Source organism: Paramormyrops kingsleyae, chromosome 11 (genome assembly GCF_048594095.1).
Source record: "Paramormyrops kingsleyae isolate MSU_618 chromosome 11, PKINGS_0.4, whole genome shotgun sequence".
Lineage (NCBI taxonomy): Eukaryota > Metazoa > Chordata > Actinopteri > Osteoglossiformes > Mormyridae > Paramormyrops > Paramormyrops kingsleyae.
In genome coordinates, this window is record NC_132807.1 from 28,309,743 (window position 1) to 28,335,897 (window position 26,155).

The following is a 26,155-nucleotide window of genomic DNA, read 5'->3' on the forward strand; positions in this document are numbered from 1 at the left end:
GTGAGGTGAGTTTGGGAAGATAAAAACTTTTAAAAACGTGCAATGTACTGAGAAAAGTAAAGGATTTTCATGAACCTTAGCGGTAATTGAGGAGTACTAAATCGAGCATATGAAATGCAACCACTCCCCCATGTGGACGGCGAAGAATGGGCGACATTATGGTCCTGTGGTGACCGTGGACGAAATGCATTAGTCATCATTTAACAACCCCGAATAACCCGACAATGACACTATGGTTGGAGTAAGGACAGAAGTCATACTTTACAACAATTAAAACAATATTTTATTTTGAGATGCAAACATGTTATTGGGTCATATGACAAACATTACATTAATACATTTTAAAAAGGGTAAGCTGGTGTGTTATAAATGATTTAGCAGAAGAGTTCGGCTAAATCCTAATTGTAAAACCACCGGAAGAACATCAAAAAGTGACTGCCGTGTATTTTTGTATGTCTCTCACACAATACAGAATTGATACATAATTAGATAAGTACACCCTAACCTCGCAGTGCAAAACCGTAATATCCGCAATATGAACGTTTAACCGATGTTAGACATTAAAAAATTTAATTTTGCTGGCATTTTAATTGCGCTGACAATGCAAAGTTAAGACATTTGCTTGCTTATCCTTTGAGCATACAATCTGTTGTTTAAATACAAGGGCGGAACAGTTAAAAAACTAGCGAGAACAAACTAAGTTCATCAGATAACAGACTGCTGACCTAACTGAAAGGGATGTGTTTCCCATCTTGCCTAGACTCCGTGCCGTGTGTCGTAGCGAGGACCAAGCCAACTGAAGGACGTCTTTAAACGTCTCCCTGACAACAAAGACTAAAATAAGATTCAAATGCGCATTCACCAACAAGAGAAATGGCCCAGCAATAAATTAAACAATAATATACAACAACAAATGCCAACAAGCGTACAGCCCTTAATTCAGAATTCTTAAGTTTCCATATCATCGTAACCTCCTCGAGAGCCTCACAGAGGTATCCCAATTCCATCCCATATAAAACATTACCTAAGGGAGGGGGGTGGGGCAGCTTATACCACAATCCAGATACTACAGGACCCTCCACACACATATACACACACACACACACATACACACACACACTAACCCATTTGCTCTTGTGCAAAAAAATAATAAATGTAACATTAGTAGATATATATATATATATATATATATACTGTGAATATTCCTCAGCTTCCAGCACTCCACCAACACCCCCCGCTGTGAAAGCAACTCAGGCCACTCCTGTGGTATATTTCAGAACATACTTCAGACACAGTTCTAGCACCTATAAAACAAACTCAAGTCCAAGTCGTGTTCTAGCCGAGACGTTCCCTGCAGCCACATGGCCGGTGCCGTTCATATCCTCTCTCGTAGTGGCCGCATTTTGCCGCATCTTCCCCCGTCCCTTTAAGGGCTTGTTCTGGGTCTTCCCATGCTGTGTCCCAGGGGAGCCTGCTGTCACAGCTGATCATTGGGCTTGCTGAGGCCCAGCGCCTGCACCATGTCCACACTCAGGCCGCTCTTCAGCGTCCGCCGCACTGGAATATGGCGAGATTCAGTAGATATTAGCCACAAGGTAAAAAGTTATAGACTTTCATCACATTGTGGGCATATGTGGTCCCCACATTGTAATAATCACAAAAACAAACACACACATCCCAAAATACTTAAGGGAAGGCAATAAAACTGGCCTTAGTCTTAATCTTCACCTAGGAGGACTTGAACCCCATCTATGTCAATGTGAATTTTTTAAAACTTGTTGAGACTGCAGTTTTAAAGTAGTGCACTGGAGGAGGGATGAGGCCTTCAAGAAAAGTGGCTTCAGGCTATGATAATGTTTATTATAATGACATGTTTACAATGTTTGGACACTTTTGGTTGTACATTATAAGTGTCGTAGTCCAAATTCTTTTTAAGCTTGGCCAAGCCGCGGACTATCTGGCATTGCCAGAGGGATTCGTTTTAACTATAAAGTTGGGGACTTTGAAAATCTGCTGTATATCTGATCCACTAGGCTGCCGTCTACAGTGATTTCTCCAGAGAAATGCTGATAGTCTCTAACCTTGGTTTCACAGGGACAGAGCGATCCCAAAGTGGCAATCTACAGCACAACTTCCCCGCTATCTCATGGCTGCAACCCAGACTCAAGAAGCAGACACTTGCTGGCTCCACAGTGGAGAAACAGAAGACTAAAGTCTGCACTGTGGAATTCATGTTAAGGAGAGAAAGTGAAACCTGGCAAAGAAATGCAACTATAACTTCAACAAAATGACGCTCATGTTCTAATGAGGTGCATGATATTACGACACGGAAATTCAGGAGAAATAACTTTTGAGTTACTTTTTTGAACAAGTTGAAGAAATATAAAAGGAGGAAAAGCTGATTCCACTGAAAACTAAAAACAGGAATTGCTTTCCTGTGATATTTCAGCAAGAGATGTTAGATGCAATCCAGTCTGTCATGGTAAGGAGAAAACATCTAATTGTACAGAGGGAACCCAACAGATGCATGACAGAGATCTAGCTTTACGATTATTAATGACTAGCAAATTACATTTGTATAGTGCTTTCACACACCCAAAGCCACTTTACAAGGTAAGGAGAGTGCACTGATATCGTGTGTTACCACGGCCACCACACAACGAACCACCTCAGGGATGAGAACCTGAGTGCGGACCTACAGCAGGTGATACCTCAGCAGCGCACTAGTTAAAATGGAATGGAGCAGTGTGAAGAATTTTCCAGTGTATAGAGTGCCAGCCCCCAATGTGTTGCCTGAAAGTTGCAGGACCTGCTTGCAGGGCAGGATGCAGATTAACGTCATACTCCAAACTAAACAATTGCAGGTTAAGAGATTATCTCAAGGGCCCAACAGAGTAGAATAACTCCGGTTATTCACAGGATTCGAACCACCAGCCTTCTGATTGCCAGCACAGATCCCAAGCCTCAGTGCCACCACTCTGCTTTACAAGGAGAAGGAAAAAAAAAACAGGCAGTACAGGGAGAAAAATGTTCATTAAAGTATAACGTAAAGAACAGCCACAGAGAGACTGAGAAGAGAATTTCAGAGTTTGGAGGCAAAGACACTAAATGACCTGCCATTTATAGTGAGAGGGGCAAGGAACAGATTACAGCAACATGACCAAAGGGATGGAGGGAGAGAGTAAAGGGTCAGGAGATCACTGCACTAAGGGGGAGCATTAATGTAGAATAGAAAACAGAGAAATGGAACAAAGGAGATTACAGCTTAGTTTGGACACAAAATCCTATTGTCTGCGAGCACAATCAATCCGAAAGCAAACCACTTACGACACACACAGAAACCTCAGTGGCACTTCAAACTCTGAGCACATTTAGTGCAACCCATTTAAGACTTTCAAATCGGCCGATTTTAGGGCCCAAGGCTTCGCAGGATTTGGTGCAGTACAATACAGGATATTAGTCTCATCCTGTGAAGGAACATCAGCCTGAATGCTCTACACTCAGACTGAGTCTACAGATAAGTTGATGAGATTCAATAGGATTCCTGACATACAAGTACTTAAATCAACATCCCCACTGCTGACAGGCAGGATAAATACACAAAGGATTTTTGCCCAAACATCTCCCAGCAGCTAATCTTAGCCCAGAACAGCTCTAGTTGTCACGCTGGCTCTGTATATTCAAGTGTGTCTCTTCACAGCTGCCAGACAGGCCGTTCAGGCAAATGGGTGGATAAATCACCTTTATTTAAATAAACAATAATCGGGGTGGGGGGGGGGGGGGGCGAATGAGGTGCTTGAGTCAGTGGACAGGCATCTGATATGCATCTGATGACTTGCATACTATGTATTCCATGGGGAGTTCCAGATTACTACAACCCTAACTGAATTATCAATAGACAAGAATGAAGATGGAAGGTTGAATCAATAGTTGCTTAACATGCATCTGCAAATTACAGCCATTATAAACCATATCTTCATTACGCTTCGCCTGGCAAAGGTCATGGTCATTATATCTCGTGCTCAGTGAAACATATTTCACTGGTTTCCTTTGATGTAAATACATGGGTATAATCAGTACAGAAAAAGAGGAAAAGTCATTGTACTCTAGGACACGCTGTTTAATATGAAGTATTATTTCTGGAAGTGGAAGCATTCCGTCTATACTCACAGGATTTCCTGTTCAAACGGGAGCGTTTACGCGTTTTTGGAGTGGAGGGCCTCTCTGATGGATTATGCGTTACAGACTTGACCAGGCGGTCCATGATCTCATCAGTGGCGTCGTCATGGGAACTTGTGATGTCATCTTTGGTAGATACATTCACAGGCTTTACATTACCTAAGCCTGACGAAGAACAAAGGAATGAGCATGTTCACCTTGTACACCTGCGTGGAGAATCATATGCCACAGATTGTCCACATCCCCACACTGACATGCCATTTGGATAGCTGCATTTCTACACTTAAACTATTCACAGAAATAGTTCAGGTTTTCTAGTTGTACCATAAGTTGGCATGAAGGGAGGAAATCACACTTACTCCGTACAGCACGACTACGACGCAGATTGCCATGGTCAACGCTAGCGGTCAGCAAATTCTTCATGTTCTCATGCTCCTCTTGTGTCGGCTCAGTAAGTGCTGCCACGGAGACAGGGGTGGGGCTGCTCTCAGTTGGAGAGGAGACTGCTCCGCAGAACTTCTCGGTCTGAAACACAGAGGAAATTATACTCAGCGGCCTTTGGATGCTGATTAGTACGTCAGTGATTGCGCCCTAGCAATAAGCCCTTGGGCATATGGGAACATTTCGCTTGCAAAGGTCATCCAGGATGCCCTTACTCTCAGCACACAATGACATCTGTGGCACGTGTCATTATGCTGTGTCATTAACTACATGTAATTCTTCTCTCATATGATCTGTAATGTGTTTTGAACCCTGGGTTATAAAAGATTTCGCTTTTTTCCCTTTTTGGTCCTTTAGTGTGGAGGTATTTTCCCAGTGTCTGTGGGGATTCTTCCTGTGATTCTGGTTCCTCATCATAAACATCCTTCTGAGGCATGTATCATAGTTGGTGACACAGTCCGCTGTATCCTGCCATTGTTTGTGTATGTGTACCCTGTAGCTCAGTAAGTAGAGCACTGCCCTAACAGTGCTAAGGTTGTGGGTTCAAATCACAGGGAGCACACCAAGAAACGTAAGCCTTCTCTCTACTGTTAGTCGTGCTGGATAAAAGCATCAGACAAATGAATAAAACGTGAATGACATCCCATTCGACAGCATAGCCCTCTCACTACCCTGATTACAGAACTGATGAGCTGAAGTAGACAAAAGAAGTTCAGCAGAAGAAAAAAACAGCCAAAGGATTATGCTGGTGCCGTCTGACCTCTGTGATTAATTTCCCGCGCGTTTTGTTCCGCTCGCGGTGGGCGGCCCGCTTGCGCTTCTGCGTTACGACGCGTTCCCTTGTGGTGCGGTACTCCAAAGAGAACTCGCTGATGATCTTGCAGAACTGGGTGACTTTGATGTCCCGCACAGAGTGGGATGGCTGGCCCAGGTACAGAACAAAGGAGTGGAACCTGTTGAGGCAACAAATCATATATCATGCTACAGTCTTGGTCATCAACCAGCCTGGACCCTTTATCTATTAGCCATTGTACTTTATATAATGGTCCTGCAGCACTTACACATTTAAACTTCTCTCCCTATAGAAGTAGAATTTCTGATCTTCTTGATCTAGTTCAGTTATTAGGTATTGAATGTTCATTATACATGAATGTTCATTACATCTGGGCAATATTCACTGCATATGTGTATTTTCAAAATTTTCTTAATTATTTCTGTTGTTATAGTTTTCTAGTGCTATTTATTTCTATTGGCTGTTGTAAGAAGTACATTTCCCCATTGTGGGATCAGTGAAGTCATGTCTTGTCTTAGTTTTGCTGAATGCCTTTGGGTCTCCAGAATGCTGGTCATACCAGTTTGTCCATTCTCCAGCTTGGGGGGGGGGGGGGGGGGGTAATAGGAGGTTCCCACCTGTTGATGATGCGCCTGTGTACCACCTTCAGGATGATGATCCGGTCCGTACAGTCCTTCAGAAACTCTGTCATCTTGGTCTTCAAGCCGGCTTTGGCCTCATGCTTGGCCACTACCTTCAGATGGTCCCAGGAAACTTTGCACCTCTTCTCCAGCTGCACTAGACTGTCCGACAGCTGTTCAAAGTCCACCTGGGGAGGAACAGTCCATAATGGCAACTACAATAAACTACATGCTAAACATTTAGATTTTACCATAATTTGTACACTGTTTTGTTACTGATCTTAGATTAAATTTATTCTGCTTTGGAAAATTCGGCACCATCAATGCAAATATACGATCAATGTTGTGATGCATCAAGTTTGAGATTGCTGTAAGATTTTAACTTACAGTATTACTGTACTTTGAGACATTCAGATGATACATTTTTTTGGAAGTTTAACTTAAGTTCACGCCATGCAAGCAGCTTGGGCCATATTAATTTGTGAAAAACAAATAAAAACCGGAGAAGGTAAAAAATGCACACATGGCAACAACAAGATTATCTACAAATCTGTGGCCCCTCGTGTGAGGTCCTTAACCCCCAGCTCTCTGGGTGCCACTATGAGTGACTGCCCTTCGCTGCCAAGCTGGCTCTCATCTATGGGAGTGCAAGATGTGGCAGGCGAAAAGAGAATTTCCCCACGGGGATCAACAATAGTATACTCATTTTAGTTCATTATTTCATTTCATTTCATTTTTCAACATCCTAAATTAAAAGGTGTTTTTCATTGGCTTTAAACAAAGGTTCAAAAGGTTTAACTTTATTAAAAACATCCCACAAATTACTGACTGGGAGACACATGGAACATTGAGGGTTAAGCTACTGTACTCGTTGTATTCATTGGATCTTCTAATGGTGGCTACTTAGGCTGCACATGAGGTCATGCAAAGCACAGGAGGGGTGGAAATGAGCAGAGGGCCAGAGGCTGACGGCGGACTCACTTTTGCACAGCGTGTGAGGGAGCCGATCTCAGAGTACACATCTGACGTGTCTGGGTACTTCTCCACCACGAAGTTACAGATGTGATGCAGGAGCGACTGTCGTTGCACCGTGTCTTTCACCTCGGTCACCTTCTCCAGGTAGCTCAGCTCAAAGCCCTTGGCCTGCAGGGGTACAAAGTGACCGATGTGACAGTGGGCTCATGTGGGGAGGGTCAGTCAGCCCAACATCTGTGCAGCGCCACAGCTGGACACCCTTAGTCAGAACGACGACTCGTTTTAGGCTGGTTTTAGGCTCACACAATACACAACTGCTTTTCTTTTGCTGCATTTGTTTTTGCTTTTTGAAAAACGAAACGCACCAGCTGCCTGAGGACACAGTTACTAATGGCATACCAGGGGGCTTGGGGGGAGGGGGGCACTTACGCTGGAGTTGTTCAGGAAGTTTCCTATGGCCAGAATGGTTGCTAGGATGTGCTTGAATGTTTGGTTCTTAGCGAGCTGCTCCATTCCTTGCTTAAGGTCGAACAGGGGCTCTGCAACCTCCTAAATCCACCGACGAAAGCAGACATTAAAGGCCAGAACCTTGCCAACCACCACTGCTTTGGACAAAGAGTCCATCTGCTGGTGATATCTGTCATTGCAGTTTTAACAACATTAAAAGTAGCTGGTTTGCAGACATTTATGTTGATGTATTAACAGCAAATAAACATACAGTCATAGGCAGTTAATTCTGAATGAGGTACTGTACAATGTTATACAACGCTGCACGGCAGGGGTGTCAAACTCCAGTCCTGGGGGGCCCCAGGACTGGAGATTGACACCCCTGTTGTACGGTGTTAAACATAATTTGGACCTCACATCCACAGTTGTGCCAACTTGTGTCAGCTGGCTCGCGTGACATTTTCAATTCGAAAAAAGTCTGCACACTCATTTACATGCATATAATAGTTTTATTACCTTGTAGATAGTCTGTAGGGCTCGCAAACTACCCCAAAGCTTTTAATGTAGCTGATTTTAGGTTCATAATGGAATAATATAGATTCGCAGTCAGATTTCTTGCGTGAGCGTGAGAGTCAGAAAGCCAGAGCGTCACACCAGATGCGTGAAAGCTGCCAACTCTGTATCCTTCTGCGGTGCAGACATGGAGGTAAGAGTGCGTTTCCTTTCTAGAGTAGAGTGTGACAGACCTTCTCGAGTGTCTCGTAGTTCAGCTTGAAGGCCCAGAGCTGCAGCCTGGCTCCCAGGGCGCTGATGGAGGACAGGGCGAGCAGGAACTGCTCCGCTGTGCCCAGTGGCATGTCTGGGTTGGCCAGCTGTGCCTCCTGGATCTTCTGCTTCTCTTCCTCTGTTGGCATCATGCTCAAAATTTTCTGGCACCACCAGACAGATCAGACAGAGTGGGCAGAATTGGATGAGGGGGTTAGTTAACTATGCATCTGATCAAGGAGATTGGAGCTACACTATTTAAGGAATATATATATTTTATATATATATATATAAAAATCTATGTACATTTATTTATTTTAGCATATGCTTTTATCCAAAGCACTTAAGACAGCAGCAGCCAGCCCCTGGAGCAACAAGGGTTAAGGGTCTTGCGCAAGAGCCCAACAGTTCAATAACTCTGCTAAGCCTGGGATTTAAACAAATGACCTTCTGATTACAGGCAAAGGGTCCTAACCTAAAGGCACACAATCTCTCCCAAAAAGTATAAATAGGCTGACCCCTGATATTCAGAATGCTGGTGCTACAGTCAACTCTCGCACCACATCCGAAGGCTATGAAATTGACCATGAGACAGACTTACCTCGATTCCTTCTTTATTAATGGCAAACTCATCAAAATTAAGGATGGCGGTCTTGATGATGTGGACAGCAGGTAAGACAGTCATGCCGATGTTAATTGCGTTGCTCCTCTTGGGATCCAGGACAACAATCTCGGATTTCTTCACTTCAGACCCTCTCTGGGTACATAGAGGACGAGGAAATGAAACCGCAAAATGAGAGAAACAGACTCTGCACCTCCATCCTTGGTTACTTAATACAAGTACAACTATTTGCAGATCCTTGTATTTTCAAAGGCATCCGGGAGAGAGCTGATGACAGTTTTAATGTTAAACCGGTAAATGAACTGTGCAGGTATGATGGATTAGGGTAATAATAAAGAATCATTGATGGAGAAGGTTGTCATACACACCTTAGCTACAGGAAGCTCTTTGGCTTTGGACTCAAACAGGTGCTCCAGTTTGGCCGTGTCCACGGTCACTTTGTCCAGCGATGCCCACACTGTGCCACGGCCAAACTTGCATTTTCTTGGGCTGTCCGACTGCTTTAGCTCCTTCCAGAAGAGCTTGACAGTTTTCCTCTTCTTAGCGAAAGCGGGGTCTGGACTCGCCGAGGGTGGAGGAGGGGGCATGCCGGGGGCTGGGGGTGGCGGAGGTATGCCAGGGAAACCGATGCCAGGTGGGGGAGGAGGTGGAGGAGGGGAGCCCAGACCTGGGACCCCCGGGGGAGGTGGGGGGGGCGGTGGCGGAGGAGACCCCAAGCCAGGCAGGGGCGGTGGGGGTGGCGGCAGCCCGTTAGGCACACCAGCGTCAAAAGAATCCACATCCAGCACGTCGATGTCCTCCTCTTCCTGAAGGTCGGAGAAGTCCAGGTCTTTGATGCGCAGCTGCCTGTTGGAAGGCTGCAGACGGTCCCAGCCGCCCTGGCTACCCCGAGACAGCGGAGTCATCAGGGTGGTCTCCAGGCTGAGTGTGTTGGTCTCCGCGTCGATGCTGTACTGCGGACGCACGGCCCGGACCTGCCGCTCCTCCGCCAGCCGGGCCTTGGCCGCCCGCGTGCTGCCCTCCAAGCTCTCCAGCTCCGTCTGCCGATGTGCTTGGCCCCGCCTCTCAGAGTCAGGCCCCTCCCCATCTCCAGCCTCAGATTCGCCTGCTGTAGGGCTCTCTTCCTCTGTTGTCGGCATGGTCAGGGAGCCAACGGGGTCCTTGGCATAGAGCATGTCCAGCATGAACTTCCTGTCACTGGAGAGGGTGCTGCGCTGCTCTACAACGCTGCCCTGTCGCTTGATCTCTCCACCTGAGCCAAGAGAACAGTCACACAGTCACACAAACCCACACTGCATCGCCTCTGGCAACTGCAACTGCAACGCTACACCACAACTGCAACAAGAACCAGATCTGCATACTCCTGAAACAGACGCACCTACAGCTCCCATCTCTACACACCTTCTCTCTACACGATACAGACCAGAATAAGGGCAGCCAAATCTCAGCCCTAAATACATAAGAACACTGAAAACAAAATGTCATGTATACAGTATGTTCCCTCAAAATGTTCCAAAGATCAGGTAGTATTGCTGACAGTTTCTCTGCATATTCTAAAGCATACAGCAATTACAGCTGCATCTGGAGACGTGGTTTTTAAAAATAAAACACATTGAATTTACAAAGGAAAAAGCCATTTATCCAGTCTTTGATCTCCATGAGTAACCAGCAGCATCACCTCATATTTTAGCAATCAGTCTCCCTCAATCCCCATTTGCCTCCTTCTCTGCACCAAAGTCTGATCCATGTGACATCTGAACACTTGTATTTCAGACCACCTCCAACGTTTCACCCAAGCCAGGGAGAGAGGGGGGCAGAAAAGGGAGCCCATACTCCAAACGGCTCCCAGCAGGGGAGCTGAGCCTTGCTGCCTTGCTGTCTACCCTGCTAAGGATCTGAGAGCAACAGAAACAGCTAAGAGTCTCAACAGCTTCTCTGTCTCGCCTGAAAGAAAGAACTCAAGTGCCCCGTTTCCGGCCACCCCCCCGAACACCTCAAAAAACTGAATGAGTGAATGAGCGCTATGGTGTGATCAGCTGATCATTTAATCAATCACATGTTTTCCTCTTCTTATACAGGGACAAAATATAAATACTCATTTTACAGATGGCATTTTCATTTTTGATTTCCTACAGCTTGTGGAAACCGCATATCTGATAAATTAAAACACTGGATGCTATCTACTCCTTCCAGTGAGCCCCATTGGGCATCCCATAATCCAGCATTTCAGGTGTGTTTCAATTCCAAGAATTAAAGCTTTCGTGGGCAGGGAGGAAAGGCACAGGTGAGATGAGGAGAGAGATGCCCTGTGTCTTACCAAATTCACCAGGAGTCACGCATTTAACTTCAGGCTGCTCCAGGTCGACAGCAGAGGTAGCGGCCTTTCTGCTGTCTTCCAGCTGAATGCGGTCTGGAGTCACAAACATGTGCACACGCACGCACGCACACACGCACAAGCACGCGCACGCACACACAGAATATAATTAAGCACAGTTAACAGCACGGACTGATCCATTTAACATGTAAATTGCTTGATGTTATTTTTGGATTCATATTGCATTTACTTACAGAGGCTTTTGTCCAAAGTGACATACAAGTCAGATAGATCACTGAGGCAATATTCTGATGTGTTTACATTATTTTTTCAAAGCCAAACAATAATCCACATCTGTAACCAGACATGGCCAAATTCCACCCAAACCAAACCAACCCTGCAGGTTCCATGTAGGACTCCGACCCCAAAACTGCAACCCAGTGTGTTGCTGGCTTGCAGCAATGTTTCCACAAGCAGACATCACACTCCACTGGCCCCCAAACCGCAAGAAAGGTCACCACACCACGTTCACGCTGCCTACGACCGGCAGGCCCAAAACAGGCAGGTTTCATAATGCGTCCCAGAGCATCGCAGGAGCAGCCATAACAGGCCGTTAAACCCATTTGGAGGATTAATGGCCCTAGCGTTTATCAGAACTGCCGTAATTAGGGTTATGAAATGGAAAGTTCCCGGTCTGAATGAAGCCGAAGAGAGCATGTGTGACAGATGATCGTGCCCCCCCCCCCACCTCAGTCCTCACAATGTTTTCCTTTCTCATTACTATGCCAGTGGTACCCTCTCTGCCCCTCTGCCAAGCAACCATTGTTATGCTTCTCTGTGACCCCCCCCCCCCGCAAACTCTGCCAGTGACGCTTCATTTACTGGGGCAGAAAAGCAGCCCCCACCCTTAACTCCACCCCCATAGAGCTCCGACCACATCCACCATCCCAGAAATCCCACCCTCTCCTGCCTTGTGACCTCACTGCCTAGAGAGGCCAACTTCTCCATTGACTACATATTACACATGGACTGACAGTTACCTAGCAACCGGCTATTGACAGCTTGACCGAAGCTTTGATCGGCAAAGGAGAATTTCCCCTGGTGGGACATTCTGTTCCGTTTCATAATAGCGATTTAATGGCAACATTACAATCAGTTATGGCAGATGTTCAGCCCAACTTTGCAGTTCAGCCACAAACTGAGCATCAAAGAGCACAAATAGTAAGAGATGGGGGAGCAGGTCCTGCTAGAAGGTTGGTAATAAGGTCTCCAACCACATGTTCATGTAATGCCATAATTGGACAAAAAGGTTTCCCACATGCTTCCAGATGGGGGCGCCAGTGTACCTTCAGCAGCAGTGCTGTTCTGGCAGGGCTCCTCAGGTTCGGGGGAGGGTCCCTCCGGCTGAGTGCCATGGATGGACTGCCTCTTTCGTCGCTCCCACTGGGTCGCCTCCAGATTGCGCAGGAAGATCCCCCTGTGGGATGAAGCGGACCGTGAGGTCACGGCAAACGCACCCCCCTCCCACCCAGAGGCCCCCCTACAGGCTAAACGATTCACTCCCTCGTCATTGGCACCCCAATGCTGCTGCCAAAACCTCAGCCACCACCAGCTGCTATTTAAGTAGAATAGTTAGTGCAAAAATGTTAGCTTATTGACATATGACCTCTGAAAGAAAACCCAAATATTCACAAACAAGTCACCGATTGCACCATGAAGGAATGTGGTATTAATTTGAAAAGCAGAGACAGGCTGATTCAGCAATCCGCAGCCCTCAGAGGACACGGCGTCCTCCTCAGAAAAGGCTAAGTGTATATAGGGACATCACACAGTCTCACACTCATAGTACAACCTACGAGTAGGGCCTGTCACCACTAACCTGTCCCCAGCCACAAAAGCCATGTTGACCATATCCCATCCAATGACCAACCCAAATCACCATGGAGAACAGGCCGTCTCAGTCCTGACCTGACCGTGCCATCGGTGCACATGGTCTCCGTACTGTAAGGATCAAATCGGCAGGCCTGATTCACTGAGGATAGGAAGCAGTGATGATCTGGATAGTTCAGCATTGTGAAGTGGTGAAGAGGATTAACCAGACGTTTTTATGGGATTCTTTAATGAGCAGGTGGAAGATGAAGGTGTTTTCAGAGCAGTGACTAATTAAACACTCATGTTAAAACTTAAGCCAATTCAATAATTTTTATGATAAGGCCTCCTTCAAAAAAAAATTAAGTCACTGCATTTAAAAGCAATTAAAAGCATGTTTAACATGCATTGCAGTAAAAAAAAAAAATACTTGTGCAACATTTCATAATAGACGGAACTCCAGGAAGCTTAATACCTGGCAAAGGTCCATCTTTACAACCAACAGAACTGCACTGCCCTTGTGTCAATTGTTCAGTTTTCCTTTGTAAAAAAATCACATGATGAAAGCAAGTCATTCCCTTCAATCACATTTGCATTTTTACATTGAAGGGTGACTTACAAATATTTGCTGGTTTCCCTGCCTGCTGAGGGTTCTGCAAATTTTTGTTCAGATGGTGATTTTGATTCTTGTCGCTCCAGAAACATTTTAATATACTGTGGTGCATCCCTTGAATGTAAGCCGTATAAACAGATCGGTACGTTTGCCAGTGAGATGAGAAAGGATCCAATTGAAATGTGCAAGAAGCTACCAAGAGATATTAATTTTCAAAAATATAAATGGAGGAAAACCCATAAGATTTGGATAAAATGAGAGAATGCAGAAGCAACAGGTTCCCCAGCACCATCACCAAACCACCCCTGATCACCTCTTCTCATAAGAGCGACCCCACCCCAACCCCCCCATACTTACTGAAACCTTCTGAGAACTGGTTTGTCCATATTTATAATACAGGCTTCCAGGCTGAGGAGAAACGCTTTGTTTAAGAGAGGAAGGCATGTCCAGTCGTTAGACACAATGAGACAAAAACCAGCCACTTGGGCAGAGTTTGACCAATAAGAAGCCACCCAGCCGCCTACAACAGGCCAGGTAATGGCAGCTTTAAGGATTTGGTTACATTAGCAGAACCAGTTCAAGTCCCAAGATGTTTATAACCATGAGAATCTTGTTAATATTTTACTGGAAACACCTAAGTTAAGTAAACAATGAGTATGTTGCGCTAATCACAGTGTCAAAGAGCTTCAAAACAATACTTTTCCATGCTTAAATTTTTGGTTTATCGCTAATTGACAAAACAAAAGGAAGGATGAAGAACAAGAGAGGGGTAAGAGAGATGAGAACATGGCTGACCTACCACAGAGAACCAGCCTAAAACCTTTTTCTACAGAAATATTCCTATACCGCTCCCAAAATATCTCAATTTTCAGCCCAAAATGCTAAAAATCCTGAACAACCAGTTGGACTGACAACTACGCTGACTGGATGAAAATAAAAAGCTCAGTATGGAGGGAGCAGATCCTCAATAACGAAAATACTCCCGTCCCGCATCATCGTGCCGTGTGAACGTTCGGGAAGGATGACTGGAACCTTCCCGTGCCACGTCCCTCATGGCAGAGGGCGAGCAGAGATTCGACGCGGGGCAGTCTGTAAAAGGAGAGAAGACCGCGGACAGGAGGAATGTTGGACGGCGCGATGCAGGAATGAGATTAGGATGCCGGCCAAACATCATAAGGGAGAGAAGAGTAAAGGACGAAGCAGAGATGAAACGTGCAGGGACAGGACATGATTGAGGAAGCTCACGGGAGAGCAGGACTCAGTCCGTAAGTGTAAAACCCATAACAAGGTTAACAAAATCAAATCTGCCTCATCTCCACAGGACAGCTTCTTCACAAGAACTTCCACACAGACAGTTAACCAACAAAGTCCCCCACCCCCCACCCCCCTCAGACAAATCATAAAGCACAATCTATTCTCCATGCCGAGAAGCATCACAGCTGAAGCTTCTCATAACAGACTCAAAAACTTTCTAGTTTCATGTTTTCAAGTTCCGACCCGTGATGCTGAGCCATTATTCGAAAGGGTGACAGAGCTGCTTACAATGACATGTGGAGCATCCGGCAATCGGAACAGTAAAGTTTTTTCCAGCGTGTGATTAGAAGCCTGTTTTCCTAACACCTGACCCTCTTTACCTCACCATGTCCAAAATCACTCTAGTGGGTACTTACTTGAAGGTGCCGCTGTCCTCGGTCTGAGACTGTGTGTTTAGTGGAGGCTGAGACTGGTTCTGATTCTCCACAGAAGTGGCGTCTGTGGGAGATGGACTGCAAACGGGAGGAGACATAGGCACACACACACAGACACACACACACACACACACACACAGACACAGACACAGAGTGAGCCACAGCCAAGGCAACAACGATCCCCCTCATGACAGCCCCATCCGATACAGTTACTCACACTAAAGCTTGTGTGCAACTGGTCACTCAGAAAAGTCTGTTTGTATCTTTTCTAATAAGCAGGGCTGCTTTAGGCGGCTCTGTGTGTGTGTGTGTGTGTGTGTGTGTGTGTGTGTGTGTGTGTTTGTGTGTGTGTGTGGCCCCATGGACACACTGCACTGGGTTGCCGATCGTCAACTCTGGGAACAGACTCAAGTCCTTTTCAGTGCTTCAAAAACAAAAATAAATGAACAAGTAAATGGCTCTCACTCTCCGTCTCTCACTCTCCGTCTCTCACTCTCCGTCTCTCACTCTCCGTCTCTCACTCTCCGTCTCTCACTCTCCGTCTCTCACTCATGCACACACACACACACACACGTTGCCAGTGTGCAATACCTGAGAAGACAATAGTACTGCACGTTTATCAGTGTGGTAAAACACTACGATATTCTGAAAATTTAAGTTAGAAGTTGAAACTTTTTTATATTTAAATGATAATTTAAACGTCGTTTCATTTACCCAGACAGAAAGGGAATAAATGTTGAAAACAGTGGCCAAGTATAAATAAAAGATTAAGACATGAACTCAAAAAGTTTGAGGAGCTGAATGGTTGTTACATTCTTTTATATTGAAAGCTGAAGGGATTAGTTCACGTTCTCCAAAAGAAACACTCAAAATTTAAAATATTCTAACTATATAAAACTTTGGATTAATTTAAGTGGATTCCGGGTTGTTGCCCATTTTGAAAGATGCATGCAACGCCAGGTTTTCTTGGAAATAAAAAAAAAAATGTATTTTGTATTCACAATCTCGTATAACAGCACAAAACTGACTGGCCGACACTCAAAAGTGTTCTTAAAGGAAGCCCATCTCACAGAGAATGCTTTGAGGAAATGCTTCCTGGGAAACGTCTAACATGAAGTACACAGGAAGCACAAATAAACACCTCTGGCTCTTTGCTGTTTGATAAGTGAGGCACCATGGGAATGTGGAGGTTCTGGGGAGGGACAGGGCATCGACACCCAAAGACAGGCTTGGCTCAATATGTCCTTTATTCATTTCTGGAAAGCCAACATCACTGGTGGAGGGGGGGGTAAGTTTCTCCAAATCCCCTCAGCTGTGGAAGGGAGAGAACTCCTAGAAGTCCCTCTTTAGTGGGGGAAACACTAATCCCTTCCTTACAAAGCCTCTCTAACATTTCTATCAAGTCTCGACAGGGTGGAGGTGGCAGATTGTATAGTTTGACAGTGGGGGGGGGGTGGGAGACCCTTCAAATCCCCCCAGGCACAGGGCCCATTTTAATAATCACAGTGTCAACACAATGCACAATTCAACACCAGGCTACACAGCGAGGTTTCCTGGTACGGCACAAGCAGAAAAGAATTACCATATTGTGTTCCAGTCCTTAAACACTTTTGTAAGCAAGGCTGATGTGCACCTGAAATTAAAATCTAATGCACTGGTGCTTAAGGAGAAGAATAAAGAACAGAAATGTATGAAATGAAGGAAAAATTACATGGATCAGTTAGATAAGGATGAGAGACCCAGAAGCAATGATTCGGTTTACAGACCTGACAGCAGCAGCAGGGGACTCCTCAGTTATTGACCTTGCCTTGTTAAGCAACCTTGATCGTCTAGAACCCCCCTTACTGGACAGATAATGACTGATGAAAGAGCGCCCCCTAGTGGAAGGACCAGGATAGTAAGAGAAAGGCAGGCATGTTGAATGACGTGGGAGAGCCTATGTTGTTAGTAGGGGATGGAACACACCATGTAAGCAATCACAGCTTTTAAACACTAACTTAATGTTTACTGAAAGAAGGTGACCCCAGAAAATAAATCAGTCATACATAAAAGAAAATGTATGCGTTACTGAATAACTTTAAGCTGCTACTAAATATTGTCACCAGGCATATGCTTTCTGTCATTTATAACAAAATAGGCTGCAGTACAGCATGCAGTGCGCTGTGTTGTTAGCCGAGGTGTCAAATTAAACCGCATTCATTATAATCTAGCATAAGCAACAGTGTGTATTTGCGAAAGCGAGTGCAAATTGTGCATTTAAACAAACAGCCTCCACACTGAGCAAGGCGACAAATGACCCAAAAGGCCCCCCATCCCCGGCTGTAATCACCTGCTAACGTAGCCGGGCCGGGGGCAAAATGCTACAGAAACTTTTCATACTCTATTTTTAAATAAAGAAATATTTCGCCAGGACAGCTATGTTCCAAGTGAAACATTTACACACATGGTTTGTCAGAAGAATAAAATGTCACGCAGCCTCCACGGATTATACTTAAAAAGGCAGTTTTGGTATTTACTCGGCCAACTAACGTCACAGAATATTTGCGATATTTATCGTTCTAGTCACCAGCATGTGCGCGTAAAAACACCAGCAGAACAAACAGTACTGCTTATGCTTAGGCATAAAACTAAATTAAATACTGCCTATCAGATCAATCTAGAGTTGTTCACTTCTAATACGTTCAGTGGAGTTAAACTCCAGACTTTTGATTTAAGACACCCAAGCCCTCTACCGATCCGCACATTGGACATTTATTGTTAACTGGTTAAAATTTGTTTTACGCTCAGTAAAAAACCAGTACGTTGCAGCTGCAACGCCTCTTGAGTTACTATCAGTTACCTGTAATCATTTTTTATGTAATTATTGTAATGGTACGTTACATGTGAAACCCTTTTCAAATATCAATAAGGAGACTAGGGAAAAACTTATTTCTGCTTATTTTATTAATTAAGAGATTTAGTAGCTGATACCGAAGCATCAATATCAGCTGTTCACCTGGTTTAGATATACAAGTTTCTACCACGATAGGTGTGGTTAACAGTTGAACATAATTATGGCTGTACTGTTCCGGCTCCACTGAACAGGCAGACGGACTCACACTGCGCAGGCGCAAATTTCAGCGGCGTGAATCCTGAAGGCCCAGAAACGGGGGTTTCCCTCCATGCCTCCCTGGTCCTAGTGCTAATCACTCCAAAGGCACTGCGCAGTGGGAACACAGCGGCGTTTACGCAATTCCCGGAGTGATTTACAATTTTACACTGCTGATGGACACTGTTAGCACCTGACTTTGCTTTTCATTCCGTGACTGAGGCCGCAGAGAGCACAGAAGGTATCCCTCACCTCCGCAGCTTCGCTATATCTGACAATTTTAAATCAAGTTTAAAACATTAGAGCTGAGCCTAATAATTAACGAGTTATGAGCTCATCTCCTCCAGAGAAATGGTGCAAAAGTAGGTACTGAAATGAGTCCTCTACAGCACAGGCTGTCGAGAGAAACCGCAGTGCTCATTCGACAGAGGTCTGCGCCGAACTGCAGGTGCAGTGACATTTTAAACTTCACCGTCCGGTTCGGCCAACAGGGAGCTGCCACAACCAGCCATGACCACATAAGGACCGAGCTGGCAGGCCCAGGGTTCATTTCAGCCACCTGGGGTCCTTCAGTATTTTTATTTGAACCGCATGCCCCATCACTTCCTGTCTCTGGCAGTTTGACGTTATTACTCACATCACGCTCCGGGAAGCTGGGTGGGGTGGGGGGAGGGTTGTTGTTAAAGACACAGCAGCATTTTACTTGCATTTTCTTCATTTAAAACTGCACTATTAGTTTTAATCAATGATCACAGTGCTCCCACAGAAGCATCAGTCAGAGCTTTGTGTCTATTATCAGCCATGCCTAATTAATGGTAGGTATTATCTTAGAGAAGTTATGGCGAGCCGTGCATGTTCAAAATAAATAAAATTAAAAAAAGGAAATAAGTATCTATTCGAAGTTTCTTATCATGCACACAAACTTAGACAAAGCAAACAAAACAGTGCCACAGAGCAGCATGTTCTAGGTAAGAAGGGACACTTACGGGTTTGATGGCACCTGCGGTTCTGAGCTGGCGGAACTCCTAGCAGAACCATTCCTGGATAACAGGGGCACTGGGATATCCCCCGGGTCCGTAGCGGTCCCATCAGGGGATGGGAAGACAAGGGGCAGAGGACCGTCCACCAGGTTCTGCGCAGAGGACCTGCGACTCCTCCTGCCCTCCTCGGCACTCGGAGCCAGCTTGCGCCGGTCCCGCCGGGTGGTCGCCATGGCCTCTTCCACGTCGCCGTCCTCGTAACGCAGCGCGTTCTGCATAGGAGTGGGAGCGCACTGCTTACAGACCGGCACAGAACGCCACAGTCACAGAACCAAGCATTGACATAAAAAGTAGAAATCATGTTTTACTTGCACAAGGTACAGGTACATTGGAATGGTTCTTTACACATATCCCATCATGCTCTGCTTTGAGACACACACACATATACAGTTGAGTGCAAAGCTTAGGGGTCGGAGGACAGTCAGGCCATTTATTTGGCGCCCCTGGAGCATTATGGGGGATTAACAGCCTTCAAAGGGCCAAAGGAAAACGTGAGTATTCTGCCGAGGCCGGGGCTTGGACAGGCAACCTTCCGATCATGGGCACAGAGGCTTAACCCACTGAACCACACACTTCAGCTTCATAATCATATCCAAGTGATCTCAATTACTATTAACACTAATCCATTGTTAAGACAGAATAGGGCACAAGGCCGGGTGACACCCTGAATGTGATGCCAGCAGGGCAGGGTGACACAGCCATTAGACCACACCTGTTTGCCTTGTATCATCACCAGTACTGTTCAGCCGGGTTCGGTCATACAAAACTCTACTACATGTATAAAAACTATAAAAATGCTTTTCATATTAACAAGAAAGTATCAGATACAAGGTGTTTATTCACAAACAAAATCTCTGTCACTGTTAGTCAGGCCAAAATTGTACCCAGCCTGCATAGCAGTCCACCACAGGACATATACAAACTCACACTGAGATCCAAGAGCATTATTTACAGACGTTATATCACTTAAAAGTATATATTTAAGGAAACCAGAGTTTGTAGAGGAAACTCACACAACACACTGAATAAATTCATACTCATAGCAGGGGTGGGATTTGAACCCACAACCCTTGAATAATCAGTGCAATAAAATTCCTCACCAGCTTTAGGACACAAGAATGCCTAGTCGTAGAAGACTGAGATCCTACCTCATATATGGTGAACTGCTGCTTCAAATCGGGGTCAGTGCCCTTGATGTTCATGTGCCTTTGCATGGTTTTCTCCATCCCCAGCTGCTCCAGACAGTCAGTGACGTCGTAGAAAGAGTCCTGGTCTGGCAAAGCTGCCAGGGCCTGCGCAGAAGAACAGTGGAAACAGTTACAAACCATACCTTCATATAGACAGCATGGGCTGATGAACCAAGAACCCAGACCACCACACCTATCTAACAACCAACCTGATGGAATTAGGAACAAGCTAGCTGATTGGTGAAGATCCTGGCAGATCTGTGTTTTGGTAATTGAGCTGGAAAAGTGCCATTCTGTCATTGTGGTTCCCATGGCCTGATCTGACAGGCACCATGTGGGGCCCCATGTGGGGCCCCATGGGTCAGGAGAACATCATACCTTATTGATAAGTGACAAGGCATAGATAAGAAGTTCACTGTCTGAACCGTTCCTCTCTTCCAGGATCTCTGTTAGGTAGGACCAGGGCTTTGCACCTGGAAACAAACACACCAAAGCATTAGTGCAGCCTCAGAAGAATGCAGATCATGCCGCAGTGACCGGCGAGTATGTGCTGTTTAAGGTACTGCATTTCCAGCGAGGGCAAGCTGACTCACCCCTTTTGCCATCCACCGTGTTCACGGCCTGGATAAGCAGCGGACTGTTGGACTCCGTGTACTCCACAAACACGATCAACAGCTTCAGGGCTGTTTTCACCACCAGCCGCGACTGAGCCAGACAGAGTGGGAGAGTGAGCGGATAGAGGGGGAGGCAATACACATGTCCCACCACAAGATGGAGTCCCTGCACCTCACATTGGATAAGGCCTTCCACGCAAAACATCCAACAAACTCATTGAATCTTACTCATGAAAAGACCAGCAAACAAAATCTTGTTAGATACGTTGATGCAAATTTTACTTAATGACTTAATAAAGTTATTTTTGTTCATTTACATTTGTAAATGAATGAATGGATTAATTACAGAGAAGCTGAACACACTCACCAGACTCCCACACAGGGTATACAGCCACTGTAAGGTCTCGTTGTGGTGAATCACACCATTCATCCCGTCCACAAACAGCATGATTTGGCTGAGGGCTATAGGCAAAATTTTGGGGATAAGTTGAGGTGTGTGGGGGGGGGGGGGTCCATCAATACCCAGAGAAGAGGAGGGCTAATGCAGATTGCACCTAAACAGGAGCCCTCAGAGTAAACAATGGCTTTTCCTTGTTTTCTTGATTTAAACAAGCCTGAGTGTGATCTCCACTGACAGAGATAAACAAGACATTTTCCCAAAGTCCTCAGCTGCCTTTCAGAACGCAGCGTTCCCATCGCCCCGTTACACAACAGCAGAGCGGCCGGTGTTTACCCTGACAACGGAGCAGCAGCAACAGCGATGCCATCGCATTCCCCGCCGACTGTGCCCCATCCACCAGGACGAACGTGACCTCTGACCCCTTAGGCAGGGCCCGCTCACCACCCACCTCTCAGAATGTAGTTCTGGTAGTTATGGTCAGCTTCAGCCCCTACTTTGATGAAGCAGGTGAGGCCGTCAGAATTCACAAACTCCGGCACCAGGTCCTTGTCGTCCTGCATTGCGAAAAAGCACAACAGAGCTCAGTCCAGCCAAGTCGAACATCACGGCACAGAATCCTGCAGGCTCACATTTTAAAATGTCTTAAAAATGTCAGAAAAAAAAGTTTTGAGATAATAAAGTTCTCACACACTTTACCAGAGAATGCATCGTACAGATCGCTAATCAGCTAACCTGCATCCTGTCTCAGTCACCACTGAACTCCCAAAGGTCAAACGGCACAACTCCCCGTTCAAAACATAAACCAGTCAGAATGTAATTAGACATTTTTTAAGCATGATGGGAAACAGCTGGAGATTCACAGGCAAACAGTTTACAAATTTGCACTCTCAGTTGCATTTTGTAAAGTTCACTGTTTAGACTTTTTTTTCCCCAACGCTTTCACTTTAAGCAGCTTGAAAATTAAAATCATTTACATTCCCCAGTTCTAGGCTGCCATTTCCAAAGGGAAGAGGTCAGGGGTTAAAATCCCTTCGGACACACGTTCTCCCCGTACTTGGGTTGGTAGCAGTTGCTCCACCTCACATTATGGGTCAGTACCTGGAACAACTGCTTCAGAGAGAAGAGGGACCTTCTAAGCTCCGGTCCATGGGAGTTGTACAGCTTCTCTGAAGGAGCAAAGAGAAGAATCACACAAATAAATACAGATGACCAGACAAGGTGCAGCATCATACAGACACAAATCAGCAATGATTTTAGCCCAGTTGGCTTTTAGCCTGTTAGCCAGTTAGCTTTCACACATTAGAAAGCCAGTTTAGGCTTTGGTTATCTGCCGTTTTTGGCCCAGTTAGCCACCCAGCTAATGAACCAGTCAGGTCTTACACCACAGTCACCCAATTCTATTATTTTAAGGCAGAATCACAGTAACGCAGAGGACCAGACTTTCTGGGGTGTCGGAGAAAGTCCATGGGAGCATTTGGAAACAAGCAAATCTCATTTAGGAAGCTCGTGTTATCAAAAATGCTTCTGGGATAATGTGTTCCAGTTCAGTTACTGGAAGAGAAAAAGTTCAATAGGGAAGCAAAAAAAATTATTAGAACTACAAAAGTAGTTAATTCAAAACGTCTGTTTTAGTGGCATGTCATATCTGTATTCTAAGAGACACACTTTTCCACAATGTGTGATAACATCTTTGCTTTTAATAAAATAGACAAAAATCTCTCCAACATAAGCAACGATGGCTGTTTGCTTCCTTCATCACACAGTGTAAATATCTTTCTCCTAGAAATCAGCAGCCTGTGTTCTAGAGCGCTACATATGGAGATTATACTGTGTTACTGGCAACACGTCACAGTACAGCTGATCCTCTCTTTAAAAGGTGAGGAGAACATGCCTTTTTGCTGTGAGCGCTCTAGCTAAAATATGTGTCTATTATTGGACATTATTCAAGCATACAAAAGTTCATGCTCAAACATAAACAGCCCATCAACTCAGTGTTTTTTTCCTGTAACAGTTCCAGTACCATCGCCACAAGGTGGTGCTTTTCCGAAACACCAGAGAGCTGGAAGCCATCATCTCACAGAAAAATGGAGCGTTTTCTGCCAGTAATACCCTTTAAGGCATGTAAGAGAAACAGAAGACTGCTCCAAGCACGCTCAGCAATCTGCTAATCCTTCCATGTCTGCAGTTAATTCCTTGGGAAGATCTCATGGCCTGTGTTGGGCCACGTATGGAAACTGGTTCAGACATATATAAACCTAACAATCAAACGCTCTCCAGAGCCATGGTAGTTTACAAACTCACATTCCTTAAGGCTGGAACAATCCACACCAAAGTCCAGAAAAGGATTCCTATAGGGAAGATAAGGTATCCAAACACCCAACTCACAAATATTGAGATCAATGACAATACAATGACATTTAATATTCATATGAGAAACCACCTTTATTTACAGTAGGTCAATGGCTGTTCTCCCAACCAGGAGAAACGGTATTTTCAAGACCTGTGGTTTGTCCTGATGCCCGTGCTGGTGGCAGCTTTCAGGCCATGAGCTTGTTCCTTTCCCCAATGTACGCAGACACCTCGTGTCACGCCGAACAGGAAGGAAGACGGGGAGATCCCAGAGCCAAGCTGCACAACGCTGCTCTCCTGTGACAATGTCCCTCAACAAGCTTGTGCATGGCGATAATACCCATACTGCGACCCTGCTCAGTGCGATGAGTCCATTCGGAAATATCCTTAAAAATAAAAGAACAGCAAACGACTTTCGGGAAAGACGAAAAAAAAAACAAAAAAAACAAATGGCTAACAATTTTTTTTTATAGTATTCGGCAAGTCTAACATGCCAATGACACAATCCTTGTTTCAGATTGTTACTCTTTGGCTAACAGAACGCTGTTCTGAAGTACAGGGTGAAACACAAACACAACAAGCTAATCGGTCCACAAACATGATAATGTAATGAGTCATAGTGCTGCTGTAAACTTCTGCAACTAGCATTATCATGAGTATAATCATGGATTCACAGTACAGAGGCCGAAGGAAAAATACCCAAGATCTTTAAGGACAAACAAAACTCCTAACTGAAATATAACAGCGGGAACATGCGTGGGGATGAAGACTGATTATCGTCTTCAGGCTATCACCTGACAAAATTTTATCCATTGTTCCTAATGAATTGGAAGCTCCAAAGGTGAGCAGTTGAGCGCCAAAATCTACGGACATTTAAGTAGCACATGCTTGTGTACGATTAGTCATCAGTTCAGTAAGAGGCAGAAAAACTGGCTGGAAAAAACGGCTGCAAGCTTATAACCGTATCTGTGGTAGATGATATTGCCAGGAATTGGAATGATGCAATCCAAAGGGAGAAACATTAGAATGAGCAGAAAGTGGAAACAGCAAGCAAGTAATTGTTGGATTTTAACAAGATGCCTTTGACACAGCCTCCACCAAGGGCTATGATCTGTGTCCTAGTGCTGCAGCTCGAAGATTAGCAGGATTAGAAGCACTGTGTCTGATGGTCCACAGGGATCTCACAGTCCTGAAATGATTCTTCTAAGGCTCCTACCCTTGCTGAATCAAGAGTGGTAAGAACTTGATCAGATTTCCTGGGGTCTGGAAGGCTGAATACAACATACCATTGAGGATAAAAGTAAGCGAACGCAAACGTCCAAAGCTGAGGAGTAAATCAGCACATTCCTGGGGTTGGAAGGGGGGAAAAATATGGGATGAAATTCTACAGCGTATGGGGTGGTGCCTTATTTGCGTGCGCTCCTCTTGGGGGGCACATAAAATTGAGTGCAAGGTAACATTCAGGATCCTGCCACCTCAGGCTCCAAGGGACACCTTAGGAGGGGACGAAATCGCACACCTGAGTGCCACGTTCTATTCTGTTTGCATCGAGAATACTCATCCCCATGACTGTAGCGCCATCTCCAAGCATGACGTCACCACGTGACACGGGAGGGACAGGAAGGAAGACGGAGTTTATTTAGGTACAGTACAGTGGTGGAGCTGGGTTTAAGAAAACGGCGCAGAGGAACCGAAACAGACAGACATTTTTGGCTTTAGAGCAACAAAAACGTCCAGAAAGACCGGAGTGGCAGCAGGGCTGGGGAAGAGCTGCAGTGGAGTGTAGGATTCGGGCTCAGCGTCTGGGCACAGGTTCAGTCTAATGTAACAGGTTCTACGCCATAGCTGAAGCAAATGTACGAGTTTATCACCCAACTTTGTCCCTCCCTGGGAAATATGTCCACAGCCATAAATACGGCATATCTACATTTAGAAATGCATAAAATACTTTCAAGAATCATAACATTTTATGTTATATGAGGAAATGCTGATAAACTAAATCCCAGATGGGAAGTTCACAGTAACAAGCTCCTTTCTTTAAATTTCTTTAATTTTTAATTTCTTTAAATGCCCCCCCTTCCCTGGCCTAATTGTCAGTTCATAGTATGAAAGACCTACATTGTGTTCAGTTGCCTAATAATCCAAGCCTTG

At 45.2% G+C, this 26,155-nt stretch overlaps 1 protein-coding gene and 1 long non-coding RNA gene across 5 annotated transcripts in view; one reads left to right on the forward strand and one right to left on the reverse strand.

Annotated features, from left to right (window-relative positions):
• Window positions 1–260: 260 nt before the first annotated feature.
• Window positions 261–26,155, reverse strand: part of fhod1 (formin homology 2 domain containing 1) — a 38,046-nt gene continuing 12,151 nt past the window's right edge. Inside the window, exons 4-25 of one of the 4 annotated variants that reach the window (XM_023790336.2) lie at window positions 22,754–22,821; window positions 22,104–22,209; window positions 21,623–21,717; window positions 21,235–21,346; window positions 21,020–21,114; window positions 20,603–20,746; window positions 19,401–19,666; window positions 17,093–17,203; window positions 15,309–15,404; window positions 13,996–14,046; window positions 12,503–12,633; window positions 11,160–11,252; window positions 9,211–10,094; window positions 8,822–8,977; window positions 8,202–8,384; window positions 7,438–7,557; window positions 7,015–7,176; window positions 6,031–6,221; window positions 5,381–5,573; window positions 4,539–4,704; window positions 4,171–4,344; window positions 261–1,557 (exon numbers count right to left, since the gene is read on the reverse strand). In XM_023790336.2, the coding sequence (XP_023646104.2) occupies window positions 1,478–1,557; window positions 4,171–4,344; window positions 4,539–4,704; window positions 5,381–5,573; window positions 6,031–6,221; window positions 7,015–7,176; window positions 7,438–7,557; window positions 8,202–8,384; window positions 8,822–8,977; window positions 9,211–10,094; window positions 11,160–11,252; window positions 12,503–12,633; window positions 13,996–14,046; window positions 15,309–15,404; window positions 17,093–17,203; window positions 19,401–19,666; window positions 20,603–20,746; window positions 21,020–21,114; window positions 21,235–21,346; window positions 21,623–21,717; window positions 22,104–22,209; window positions 22,754–22,821 (3,677 nt within the window). In that variant the 3' untranslated portion in view covers window positions 261–1,477. The remainder of the gene's footprint in view (window positions 1,558–4,170; window positions 4,345–4,538; window positions 4,705–5,380; window positions 5,574–6,030; window positions 6,222–7,014; window positions 7,177–7,437; window positions 7,558–8,201; window positions 8,385–8,821; window positions 8,978–9,210; window positions 10,095–11,159; window positions 11,253–12,502; window positions 12,634–13,995; window positions 14,047–15,308; window positions 15,405–17,092; window positions 17,204–19,400; window positions 19,667–20,602; window positions 20,747–21,019; window positions 21,115–21,234; window positions 21,347–21,622; window positions 21,718–22,103; window positions 22,210–22,753; window positions 22,822–26,155) is intronic. The other 3 variants (XM_023790338.2, XM_023790337.2, XM_023790339.2) reach the window with 3 other exon arrangements.
• Window positions 18,456–21,571, forward strand: LOC140593468 (uncharacterized). The gene is made up of 3 exons (XR_011993877.1): window positions 18,456–18,655; window positions 20,687–20,909; window positions 21,083–21,571. It is a non-coding gene; the product is annotated as an uncharacterized lncRNA (long non-coding RNA).